Source organism: Phasianus colchicus, chromosome 2 (assembly GCF_987193195.1).
Source record: "Phasianus colchicus chromosome 2, bPhaCol1.hap1.1, whole genome shotgun sequence".
In the NCBI taxonomy this organism is placed as follows: domain Eukaryota; kingdom Metazoa; phylum Chordata; class Aves; order Galliformes; family Phasianidae; genus Phasianus; species Phasianus colchicus.
The window spans coordinates 12,677,382-12,689,862 of record NC_143437.1 but is presented as its reverse complement, the minus strand read 5'-3'; the positions used below and the strand labels follow the sequence as shown (position 1 = coordinate 12,689,862).

The 12,481-nt window shown below is 36.7% G+C and overlaps 1 protein-coding gene across 8 annotated transcripts in view; it reads left to right on the top strand.

Moving 5' to 3' along the window:
• SPTLC3 (serine palmitoyltransferase long chain base subunit 3) overlaps window positions 1-12,481 on the top strand; it is a 293,417-nt gene that overhangs the window by 230,553 nt on the left and 50,383 nt on the right. For 7 of the 8 annotated variants that reach the window (XM_090134807.1, XM_090134808.1, XM_031598140.2 and 4 more), the window contains 2 exons: window positions 10,320-10,511; window positions 11,762-11,916. In XM_090134807.1, the coding sequence (XP_089990933.1) occupies window positions 10,320-10,511; window positions 11,762-11,916 (347 nt within the window). Of the gene's footprint in view, window positions 1-6,681; window positions 6,749-10,319; window positions 10,512-11,761; window positions 11,917-12,481 lie in introns of those variants that run through there. The other variant, XM_090134809.1, reaches the window with a different exon arrangement.

The following is a 12,481-nucleotide window of genomic DNA, read 5'->3' as shown; positions in this document are numbered from 1 at the left end:
TATAGAATGCCTCTTGGAGGACTTACTGTGCCATCTCTGGGATCTGTGAATCTCACAATTGTTTTGGTTGGGACTCCTAAAGGACATCTACTTCAGCTCCTCTGCAGTGAACGGGGACATCTACAGCTCGATCAGCTTGCTCAGAGCCCCATCCAGCCTGACCTTTAATATCTCCAGGGACAGGGCATCCACCACCTCTCTGGGAAACCTGTGTCAGCAATTCTCCACTCTTATTGTTAAAAAAAAAAAAAAGAAAAAAAAAATCATTATATCCAGTCTAAATCTCCCCTCTTCTAGTTTGACACCATTTCCCCTTGTTCTGTCACAACAGACCTTGTTAGGAGTCTGTCCTCTTTCTTATTATAGCCCCCATTTAGATATTGAAATGCCTCTGCTAGGTCTCCCTGGAGTCTTTTCTTCTCCAGGCTAAATAGTGCCAGGGTCCTGTGAGTTCCTCAAAGATACAGAAATGGGCATAATCATAACAGATTTAAATCTCCTTTACTTGATATTTTCCATAAAAAAGTATGTGTACAGCTAGAGGAAGATGTTACTGTTTGTGAAGAATAAAAAAATAATTATTATCTATTAAAACACACATCTTTTCTGCATTAGGACCCGTGTAAAAGAAATGAGACTGTATTTGTCCTTTAAACGGATTCTACAGAATCTTTTTTTAAGATTTTCATTTAGACTCCTTGCATGATTATCTTGTAACACTTATTACTCATCTGTGTAATTGCTTACCTTCTAATATTTAGCAATCTAACTGAGCTCTCCAGTATGTAACTATGGTATGAGTACCTTACAAGAAGGTGCAAGTGAAGGATTTGCTGTGCTATATTTCTTCTTATTACTCTTACGCTGTGATCAGTGGGATTTAAACATAGTGCTAATGTAAATCCCATAGTACTTTCCTTAGTTATGTTTAAAAATAAAGTTGCAAATCCCATTAGCAAGTTGACATGTCTCCTAAGTATACTTTATTCTACGGAGTGTTGTACATAGTCTACTGAAATATTTATTTCCATTTGTTGTAGTGAGAGTTATTATAGCGTATTACCTTCATATATTAGTCAAGGATTTCTTCTTGTAGTCTCGAAATCAACATATGAAGAACTTGTGTAATCTTCCCATAAACGTACTGGTTTTTTGCTATATTGATTACAGTTTCGATCCCGATCTTTATGCAATAATACTCAAGTATTTGATCACTTTCTAGATTTCTTGATATTTAGTCTTGAAACCTCTAAGAAAAACCATCAGTACTTTGGGATGTGTTATGATGTATAGTAGCCCATTGAGATTTTTTTTTTTTCAGAAATGTTCTGCTTTGAGTTTGTTAGCACTGAATTTTCACCTGCAGTTTCTCTTTGGTGTTCTTCACAATATTTTCAAGTATTGGCTAATTAAAGTTAGACTTTTTCCTGTATATTAGTCTGTCCTCCACATCTGGATGGCCCTGTTCAGGAAATAAAACATGCTATGTATGCCTAAAAACTGGCACAAACCAGCTTGCTTAATAATGACACCTATGTTGCAAGTAAATCAAGAGCCTATGACAGGACATGCAGAAAAAAATGTGTGTAATAATTAGCACTTGAAAAGTTTGGAACAGTTTAATTTAGGGATTATATTAAAAGTACACAAAGAATTAACAGTGTGCAGCTTGCACACTGTGAAATTATTGAACCCATTCCTACAAAATTTTGTTTCAGATTAAATATCCATGTGAAATGAGAGTTCTAATGGCAGGTATTAGTATTATTTTAAAAACAAAACAGGATTTCTAAAATGAAGTGTATAACCTTCAGTAAAGTCTCACTAGTTGTTGAATCCAGGTTATTCTGTAAACTTTCTTTAAGCTTCTTGTGACATAGCCTGCAACCTATCTATCCTCAAGCTATGTCACTTTTTATATTAAGTGCTGCACTGATACAATCGTGTATGCCACTTTTGCTGCTAGTTTTGGTATGATCCATCCCAGTTCAATTATGACACGGGCACTTCTGCCAGATTTCTTAAGTATTCTTTGAATGAATTCCTGTTGTCTTCTTTAAACAACAACTCTTGTTTGAAAGTGTCAAGCTCTTCTTTTTCTCATCTTTTTTTTTTCCCCATTATAATATAATGTGAGACTATATCCACCTTTATGAGACGGTTCTCTCTCCCCTCTTCTTCAAATTCTTTTGTCCTATAAAGGTATGTGCTGTATGTCAAATGAGTTTATACTCAGTCCTGTTTCCCTGAAGTTCTTTCTGATGCCTGAATCTTCTTCTAGCTAAGAAAAGAACCTTGTCTAACAAGCTGTTTATTTTCTTTCATAATAAGTTTTTAATCCTCTTGCTTGTGAAACTAGCAGCACATTCTGATTGCCCCTTTCCCAGCTGTCCTTGAGAAATTCTACTTTTTTCATCATTAAATCATGAACTTTTTTATTTTGGTATGCCATCTCTCTTTTCTCTCTGCCCATGATATGCCTGGAAACTGCTATTTAAATGCCACTACAAGAATTAATTGGATTCATAGAATCATAGAATCACAAGGTTGGAAACAAACAAAGATTACCTTAGAAAATATAAGCCTTTAAATATGTCCAGACTGATTGCATTAACAAAATTGTCAATGATTTTTTCTGCCATCACTTTTCTGAGATATGATGTGTAATTCCTGGCAATAACAGGAATGTTTTGGAGAGCACACATTTTCAACATAACCTCTGCATTCATCACAGAATAATTGCAATAATGTGCAAATTATTCTAATGACATACAACTTGGAGATTAGAAATCATCTATGATCTAGAAATCATTCATGACCCTTTCACAAAGGACCTGGTGTTCTATAACTTACAGAAGTCTTTATCAAAACTGGTGTCATCGTTTAGGGAGCTAAGGATGGCCTAACACTGTTTCTGAAGCTTTAACACAGAAGATTGAAGCTTGTATGGTATTTGGTATGGGAAGTTCAGGGACACACATCCGTTTTGATAGGAAATGCTTGTCTCGTTATTTGGCTGTCTCCATTTGCCTCCTGTACAGAATCCTGGCCCTGTATGGTAATTTTCAATGGAGAAAGCACTGGGATTCAGTGTTCATCCAGTCATGCAAGTTGGTGCATGAGATCTGTCCACCTGTAACATTTTCCTCACAAGGGAATTTTGTGTGGAGAGCAATTTGATGCTAGTTAAAACATTTTCTGTGTTTGTTACAAAGTCATTATGTGGGAAACTTGGTGGATTGCTTCACATAGATTTTAAGCATGGCCCACAAAATCACTAACAAAAATCACTAACAGTCTGGTTAGATGATCTCAGGTATCTTTCCAGTTATTTACAGTTTCAATCCCAGTGAAAATATATAGAAAATGGATTGATTGACTTCACTGACTTCCTAAATGTTAAGTCATTTCTGGAAGAAATTTTCTGTTAGTAGATTGCTGTTAGTGATGTGCACAAGGTGATACAATATCACTTCAGCCTTTTTTTTTTTTTTCTTTTCTGCTGCTCATTCTTAAAGCCAAAGCCATGGGATATGAATGACAAGGAGATAATCTGATGTGGCTGGGCTGTGTGACTCCTGTAGTTCACTATGAGCTTTGGAAATAATAGCAAACACTTGCTGCAGCTCAAAGGCTGGGAACTATGCCAGGATTGCTGTAACCTAAGCATCTCATGCAGTTCTTTTGTCTGATTCAATGTGCCTGGCCTTCTACTCTGTAATTGCTATAAGGTTAGGAAATACCTTCTGGTGTTTGTAAGTGTCTTTCTGGTTAGTGAACTTCATTGTTATGTCTGTAATAATTTGAAATTATTAAGCTCCGTATTTGCTCTCATCCCTTTCCAGTTATACTGAATTGAGTCCACTTTGAATTCTCTGGGAGCAAGGGCAGGCAGAATAGTAAATGGCAGGCTTTCTACATTCTTTTTCATTTTAGTGTTTCTTACTATTGCTTGTAATGAATGTATATAGTCACTGGAAGAATTTACTATGCAATTTCTTTTTCCTGTATACTGTTTGACAAGTCTTAGTTGATATTGGATACTACGTATTTATATAGCAATTTCTGAAACCTACAGTTCAAAGCAAAATTTTCTCACATTCATGTCCTACTCACTGTCCCCATCATTGTGTTACATTTTCATGATTTGCTGCTGGCATAGAAGATCTCCAGAGAAACTCTTCATGTTTGTCCCACGTCTTTGTATCTAAGCTTCTGTGCTATATGAAGATGTCTTTTCTTTCGACGAACATTCTTCTGATTGTTCAGCAATGAGCAGTTCTTATTGTACTAAATTCATACCAGATGAAAACATGCAGTTCTGTAGATTTGGAGAAAACAGTACAGAGTAGACAGTTTATTTAGTACTTGCAACTAACCATTTGATGGTGCTGGAATACGTGGTGCCTATAGTGTGCAGGGCTATAAATACGTATCCTCCAACACCAGGCTGAGGCATTTTGAATAACTCTGAATATCTACTGAAAAACTTGTAAAACTAAGGCAATGAACTGTTTGTATCTCAAGTTCATCTCTAGTTTAGGTTAGCTCCAGTTTAAACCCCTTGTGACTGCTATCTCTCACTTTTACCAGTTTTTTTTTCTTCCTAATATTATTTATGAGCAAGTCTTTAGTGTCTTTCAGCCTCCAAAATTGCACTCAAAAATTGTACTTCTTTTTTTTTTTTTAAATCAATATTCAGTGCAATGGAGCTGTTACTGAAATTCTGCATGGTATCCAATACTAGTTCCAATTTGTGACAATGTTTTAGAGAAGGTCACCAGTAACATTGAAGGTAAAATTTTATTTTGTTGAGAACTGGTTCAAGTAACATTCAATACTAATATGTCCTGAGATTTTCTTCTGATGTTAAATTGCATGTATTCTTCATGTAGATTACTGCTCAAGTTACAAAACACTATATCACAAAATCATAGTGGTTGGAAAGGACCTCTGGTTATCATCTCGTCTAGTCCCTCTGCTAAAGCAGGTTCTCTACAGTAGGTTGCACAGGAGAACATTCAGACAGGTTCTTAATATCTCCAAAGGAGACTCCACTGTCTCTCTGGTCAGACTGCTCCAGGTAGGCCTCCAGCTAGATTCATCGTCACTGATCACAACCCTCTGAGCTCTCTCAGTCAGGAAATTCTAATCCACCTCACTGTCCACTCATCTATCCCACACTTTCTAAGTTTACCTATGAGAATGTTATAGGAGTCATTGTCAAAAGGCTTGCTGAAGTCAAGGTAGGAAACAGGCACTTCTCATATCTACCCAGCTGGTCATGACATCATAGAAGGCTACCAGATTGGTGAAGCATGATTTCCACTTGGTGAACCCAAGTTAACTATTTCTAATAACCTTCGATTCTTCCATCTGCTTAGAGATGACGTGCAGAATATGCTGCCCTATCACCTTTCTAGGGATGGAGATGAAGCTGACTGACCTGTAGTTTCCTGACTTCTCCTTCTTGCTCTTTTTGAAGACTGCAGCAATATTGGCTTTCCTCTAGACTTCAGGCACCTCTCCCATTCACCGTGACTATTCAGAGGTGATAGAGAGTTGTTCAACAGTCACTTCTGCCTGCTCCCATAGCACTCATGAGTGCATAATTGGGACCTGTCGATTTGTGTTTGTCAGGTTTGCCTAGATGATCTCTGACCAGATCCTCTTCAACCAAGGGGAGGTTTTTCTTTGTCTGGATTCTCTCTCTTATCTCCAGATCTGAAACTCCTAAGGGGCAATCTTAATAGTAAAGACTGGAGCAAAGAAGGCATTTAGTAGCTCCACTCATCTCTGTGTAGAACCAAACTATCTGCAAGCAACCAGATGTTTCATCAGTGATTGTCAGTCTGTGCTCCCATCGGTTTTTGGCTGTAGCAATGTACTGTCATAATTCATGCAAGATTTCAATGGCTTCTTGGAATCTGGCAGAAACTGGGCAAATGTGGATGTCATTTGATTTATGGTTTTCAACATCTATCCCTTTCATATTTGTGTTTGTCATGTCAGTTTTATGTGGATCATTCAGCTTACATTGCGTTTTTATAGGTTTTATGCAACAACATGATAACATCTGATCCAGAAACAGATTAAATGTGCTTCTTAAACTGAAGAAGGAGTGTAAAATAAAGTTTCATCTGTTTCTGGATCAGTTTTTATTTCTAGGAGAGGAAGTATGTTTAAAGAAAAAGACTTCATTATTTTCTTAGTAGTTTTATTTCAAGGATATAGCTGTTCACACCTACCGCTGCTGTACTGGAAGTAGCCATAATAGCTTACAAAATGTTAATTAAGGAGAGGTTTCAAAAAGTAGACTGTGATTTCTGGATTTCTTTGCAGTGTATGTTGCTTCTACAAAATGGTCTTGTGTGAAAACATGGGCTCTCGAGTCTCAGTTTCCTCATCTCTATTCCATTCATGGGCTTACTCATAAATTATACCGGTGTAAGTGGTTACCTCTTCTCCTGTAAACTACACGATATAGAGATACAAGATGTAACATTTAAAGCTGACTTGACTGACCGTACTGGGATTGTTCCTATTGACTTCATTGGCATCAAAACTTTGCCCAGAAATTCTCTTGCTGTGACTGTCTTACTGGAAACTACTTAGCAACTGTGGTTTAAGGCTGCTGCCAGATCTGTCAACAAGGATTCTATATAACTGTGCACTGCAGACGGAGATTATGAGGCAGGGCTGCCACTATGATCTTTGGTTGTAAGAGTGTGCAAGGCAGTGTGATCTGGTAAGCTAAGTAAGCCTCAGTGTAAGGAGGATAAATATTATAATCCTGATTTTGCTTTTTGTTTCCACAAAGCTGTTGAAATCCTAGATTTGTTGAGCTGGGTTTTAAAATATCTGTTCGTTTTTAATTTTATCTGTAAGCTGACTGTCTTTTTCATCTTTATTCCTTGCTCTGGTGGATTCCTTGTGTTTGTGCCTAGAAAGTACTCTTACTCTGTGGCAGACTTGTGAGAAACTATTTTGATTTGGAACATCAACAGAATATTCTTCTAAAACAAGACAATAATATTTGGATTAGCATATCACAAAGGATAATATTTACTCAAGATTTGTGAAGAATAAGGTTGCTGAGCAGCTGTGGGCTGCTGCTTAAGTTGGCATTGTCAACATAGAATTGGAGGGTTACAAAGATACAACCTTTGGCCAGGGAGATGCAGGGAATTGAGTCCCTCAGGGATCTCTGATTGGAATTATGTTGTCTCATGTTTTGACCAAATCTCTGTGGGGGGGGGGGGGGAGGGGAGGGGAAAGGGTCAGGAGAAATTGGTGACAGTAGCTATTGACAGTACAGAATTTTTCAGGGTAGTGAAAAATCAATTCTGGATAACAGGAGTTGTGGCAGTATGTAATGAACATTAAATTTCATGTCAGTACATAAAAAGTAATGCGTAAGATGGATGGGGAAAAGAGATACTGAGAATGCACAAATAGCAGCCTGCTCTCAGTCAGGTGTGTGTTGCAGCTAAGGAAGGATACACTGTAATTACTAAGGGATATTTCTAGAACTGCATCCCATTGCAAAAAGACAGAATATGTATATATAGAGTACATATTACTCATTACACAAGGACACTAGACTGGAATCAAATAGATTAAGAGTCTTTAACTTGAAAAGGAACAAGTGGAGAAGCAAAAGTCACACATGTAGAGAAAATTACAGGTAGCATACTTTGCTGAATAGGAAAACTGAGTGGAAGCCAATGGTTGTAAAGTAACTTGTTGAGTGAAAGTATCAGTTACCGAATAAAAATTTGTGAAATACTTTTTTTCTTTTTCAGACTAACTCAATTATTGAAATTCATTATATTTTTTCTATACTATTTGTGTGTTCAAAAATAAAAAACACATTCATGGTATCCCTGATGACTATTAAACGTCATAATGGAGTCTCAGGATCATGAAATATTCAAGCCTCAGTTTGTTGGAAGTTGGGAGAATGTACTAAGGAAAGCATCATTCACTATTTTTATTTTAGAATCTTTTCTTCATCATCTGCTAAGAATTGCTAGAGTTGAGGTATGGTATATCTGAAGTGCAGCACAAAAGCATCCAGTTTTATGACTCCCTATTTTGGTTATTTCAACACTTGGAGTCTTCCTCTACTTTTTTTTCTTTTTGTGGAACTCCAGGGATGGGTGGAATGCCCCCGTTTTAGTCAATTCTGGTTTTAGAAAAAATTTCACTGTATTTTTCTGAATTTGTTTTCTCAGCCTTATACTAACCTTGTGCTTTTGGAAGACTCTTGTTTTTGAACATTGATAGACTGTCGTTTTAGAAAATGTGGGTCACTATCTGACTTCAGGTTCTTAGTGTTTTACTCCTGTTGATGTGCAGCTTCCTACTAGCTGTTTGCTGTAAGAATAGGAGGTGACAGTGGTTAAATCTTTAAATGCATATACCATGCTGAATGCATAAAGTGAGAGCATCTGAGCTTGGAACATAGCTCAGACAAGAGTTCCATAGCAAAAGAGTGTTGCAGAAGAGTTTTGCAATGGAGGAATCTAAGCCAAAGCTTCTCAGTTTCTTTACAAATGAAATACGTAACAGTAAAGTTTTATTAATAAAATGGATAAATGGAATCATCATGCCAATTCTCCTCTGAACTCAGGTTCATTATCACATCATCACAGCTTGCCAAAGTACAGAGTCAATGGAATTGCCATAGATGACCATAAGTATGCTCATAGCCCATGATGCATGTAAGGTAATGGGACTTAGCTTAGTCCTGGATGAAATACAGTCTTGTGATGTAGTGTGCACATTGCTGTTGTGTCTTACCTGGCGTATGACTTGACTTGTTTAACTTGGGCTCAGAAAACGTTTTATATGGTAGATAGGTTGGCCTAAAAGAACAATTTGCTTTAGGTAGGGGTGCTAGTGTAAAATTGCTTCCAAATTCTGTGCTCATGTGGGGAGAGACAGCTTTTCGTTCTTTCTCCTTCGCAGGGCAGTAAATGTTTCCTAAGTCTAAACATGTTATTTTCACCATTCCCCAGTGATTTTTTTTCCCCTTTTTTTGGTTACATTTGAAATCTTTTCATTCTATCCTGTATTCAGCACTTTTTTTCTTCCAAGAAAACATGGTGAAACCAAGACTGGGTCTTATGATGGAAATGAAAATCTTTTGACTATATCGGCAGCTTAAGGCAGTGAGAAGACCAATAACACTAGATCTGTCTAAGAAGTGCAGTTAATTTGTGGTGGTTCCTAGTATGATTATTATATTTCAACTTGCTACATTGCATCAATAGATAATCTGCTTCTCTTGTTGTGGTTGTTTGTTTTTTGGATTTGTTCTTTCTTTTTCTGTATTACATTTTTTTAATGCTTTTGAATTGGTAGGTTGGACATCACTAGAAAGCAACAGGAAAATACTGTCATACTTTAAGGAACTAAGGGGATGACCTCTATTCAAAAGAATAATCTGATAACCTTGCGAGTATTGGTTGATCTGAGAAGGCTGCAGTTGAATAACTTAGCTTCTTTCACTAACAACTGCTGAAGATTTAGTATAATTTAACAACCAAATAATTTCATCCACACGTTCGTAAGCTTCTAGGTGTCCCTCACAAGAGGGTGACGAATTCCAGCAGACAAAGGATGCATATGTGTCCATGCATACTGCCTCTTTTAAAGTACCCTTAGAAGTATGGATGAGGTAATTGAAAGAATTTAAAGGCTTTTTTTTTTTTTTAACTGAAACAAAAAATAAAAGGCTGGAATCACTGCTGTTTTGGATACTTGCTCACATCAAGAGCATCATGGTAAAGATGCCCTATATTAGGCAGGATTTCTTGTGCATAGGATAGCTGCTCTAGTGTGTTACACAAGAATTTAAGAAGCAGCGTCAGGCTCGATGTGGGTGAGTTTTCAATGCTGCCCTTCCCTTTTTATAGTTCTGTCTTGCAAAAACAGAATATTGTGGTTTCCATTTAATCACCTTTGAAATAATTGTCCAATTACACAATAATGTGTTGCTAGTCTTTCATAAGTTTTAAATGTTTCAAAATAGACATGGGAGTGGTGCTGAAGACATCTGCAATTGAAGACATTGGTTGACAGGAGAGAAAATGGAACATCCTTGCAGTGATGAGTACCAAGTGCAGTTTTAGTGGTCCTCTTCTTCAAGGATAGGTTGCAGTAGTTGGTATGGTGAGAGGTCTAAATGCCTCTCTGGATTTGTGGCATAGTAGACAAAAATATTTTCCTCAAGATCTAAGGTTTTGGTATAAGCTTTGATCAAATAAAATTATTTTATTTAAATGTTGCAAATTTCTGTTCTGTATTTTCAGAAGAATGGTGTAACAAACGGAACTCTCTACAAAAAAACATTTATTGAGCACTTTGAGCAAGCACCAATGTATGTTGCTGTTCTTACGTTTGTGGGTTTTGGAGTGGGCACAATATTTGGCTACCTGCGAGATTTTATGAGAGCCTGGGGACTAGAAAAACGTAACGTTGCACAGGAGAGAGAACAACAAAAAGTACGTATGAAAAAGAAGTTATGTATCTCAGTGTCTTAGTTCAATGTATAGGAAAAGAAAACTCAGAAACCCCTTACTGTTAAATACATCATCTCTCCCAATCTCTTTACCCCTATCTTTTTTTTGTCCCTTCTGACTTTCTTACCTTGTCCATCATAGCAATAGGCAGAGCCAGCATCTTTGTAATTGCTAACTTTTGTTTGTCAAACAGCTGGTCACAAAACGTGGAAATTGTCCTGGTGCAAAGCAAATGTAGCCTGAATTCTTGTGAATCCTCGCCTATAAACTGCATATTCCTAACTGAAACTTGCACCTCAACAAGTTCAGTTGCATTCTGAATTTGTTTAGATTTTTTGTTGTTCTACCTTCCCTGTCCCGATTGCACTGTAATTTAAAATAACACTTGGCATAGAGAATGGAAGAATGCAAATAGTGTTCCTGTTCCTCTTACATATAAAATTCTCAAAAAAGATTTTCTGTTTTTACTTTTTGAAGATATGTGCATTTTCAAATGAAATATCATAGTAATATGATATATTTATTTTGGATTTTCTTTTTGAATTCACTTCATGTTTTGATTATTCATGCACTATTTTGCTTTCAGACATGCTGGTCAAATCTCCATACCATCCACCAGGCATTACGTGTTCAGTTCATTCTCCTACATATCATGTCATTTTCTTTTACCAGTTTATTCTATCCACTGTCTAATATGACTGTATTAGGGTTTCAAATAAATGTTTGTTTTCATTCTGTACCTTCCTGTTAGTTTGTTTTCCAAATTAAAATTCACAGATAGAAACTTACTGTCAACCAAACTTGTCGTCAAGCCAACAGTGCTCACACCAGGTACACTGGACTTGCTTTTATGTATCAAACATTTACTGAGATACAACGTGTTGTTTATCTCAGGTTTGGAATGTGCTCTGCACATAACAAAGTGCCCCATTTGAGAAATGTGGATTATGTAAGTGAAAGTATTTTGACTTCATCTTGACCTTCCCAAAGATTGGATTTGAGAATTATTCCAACTTCTGGACCATGTGAAATTTAAATAAATAAATAAATAACGTGTACTTCAAAGAAATTAAAGATATTTTCCAATTGGAATTGTTTGTAACATAAGAATAAGTGGTGATTGTAACCTTCTGCATACTAATCAATCAGTTGTTCCTATGTAATGGGAATGGCTTGAGTTCCTTAGCAGACATTTTCCTAGCAACGTAACCCTGTGCATGTTTTCAAACCAGGATTTTGTGCCACTTTATCAAGATTTTGAGAACTTTTACACCAGAAACCTCTATATGAGAATACGTGATAACTGGAATCGTCCAATTTGCAGTGTCCCAGGGCCGCAGTTCGACCTCATGGAACGCGTTACAGATGATTACAACTGGACATTTAGGTGAGTCGCTGACACTCTTCAGCTTTCAGCTCTGTAAATGTTCATCCTGATATATCTGCAAAGCGTGGAAAAAAATGCATCTACTGCATCATACCTTGATCCTCAACTAATACATACATCAGCACTTTTTTTTTCTGAAATCAGTACAGTTCTGATAGTCTATCCGCTTTCTTCTGAACAAGGTTTGGCAGTGAAAACTGGAAGGGACAGAACTCAGTGACAAACTAGTTTTACCTATCTTTATCAGCCTAAGTAAAAACTTCCTGTGCTTCATTTATAACATCTTAGCCAGAATATCACGACATTTGTTTTATCCATTTGGACTAGAATAATAATTTCTTGCAATACATAAATGTGGCTTCTATCTTGCTTAACAAGTCTCTGGAAGTGAGTTTTAATCAATTTAAAACTTGAAAATTTCAGTTTATCATATCTGTTACTGAGTTAAATAGATATGGAAATTCATCATGCAGATAGTGTTTAGGCTGGAGTGTATCACAGTGTTTCCCATGTCATTCACCTCATGTTTATTCTGTGTGTAAGTACAGTAACACCAGTAACTTTG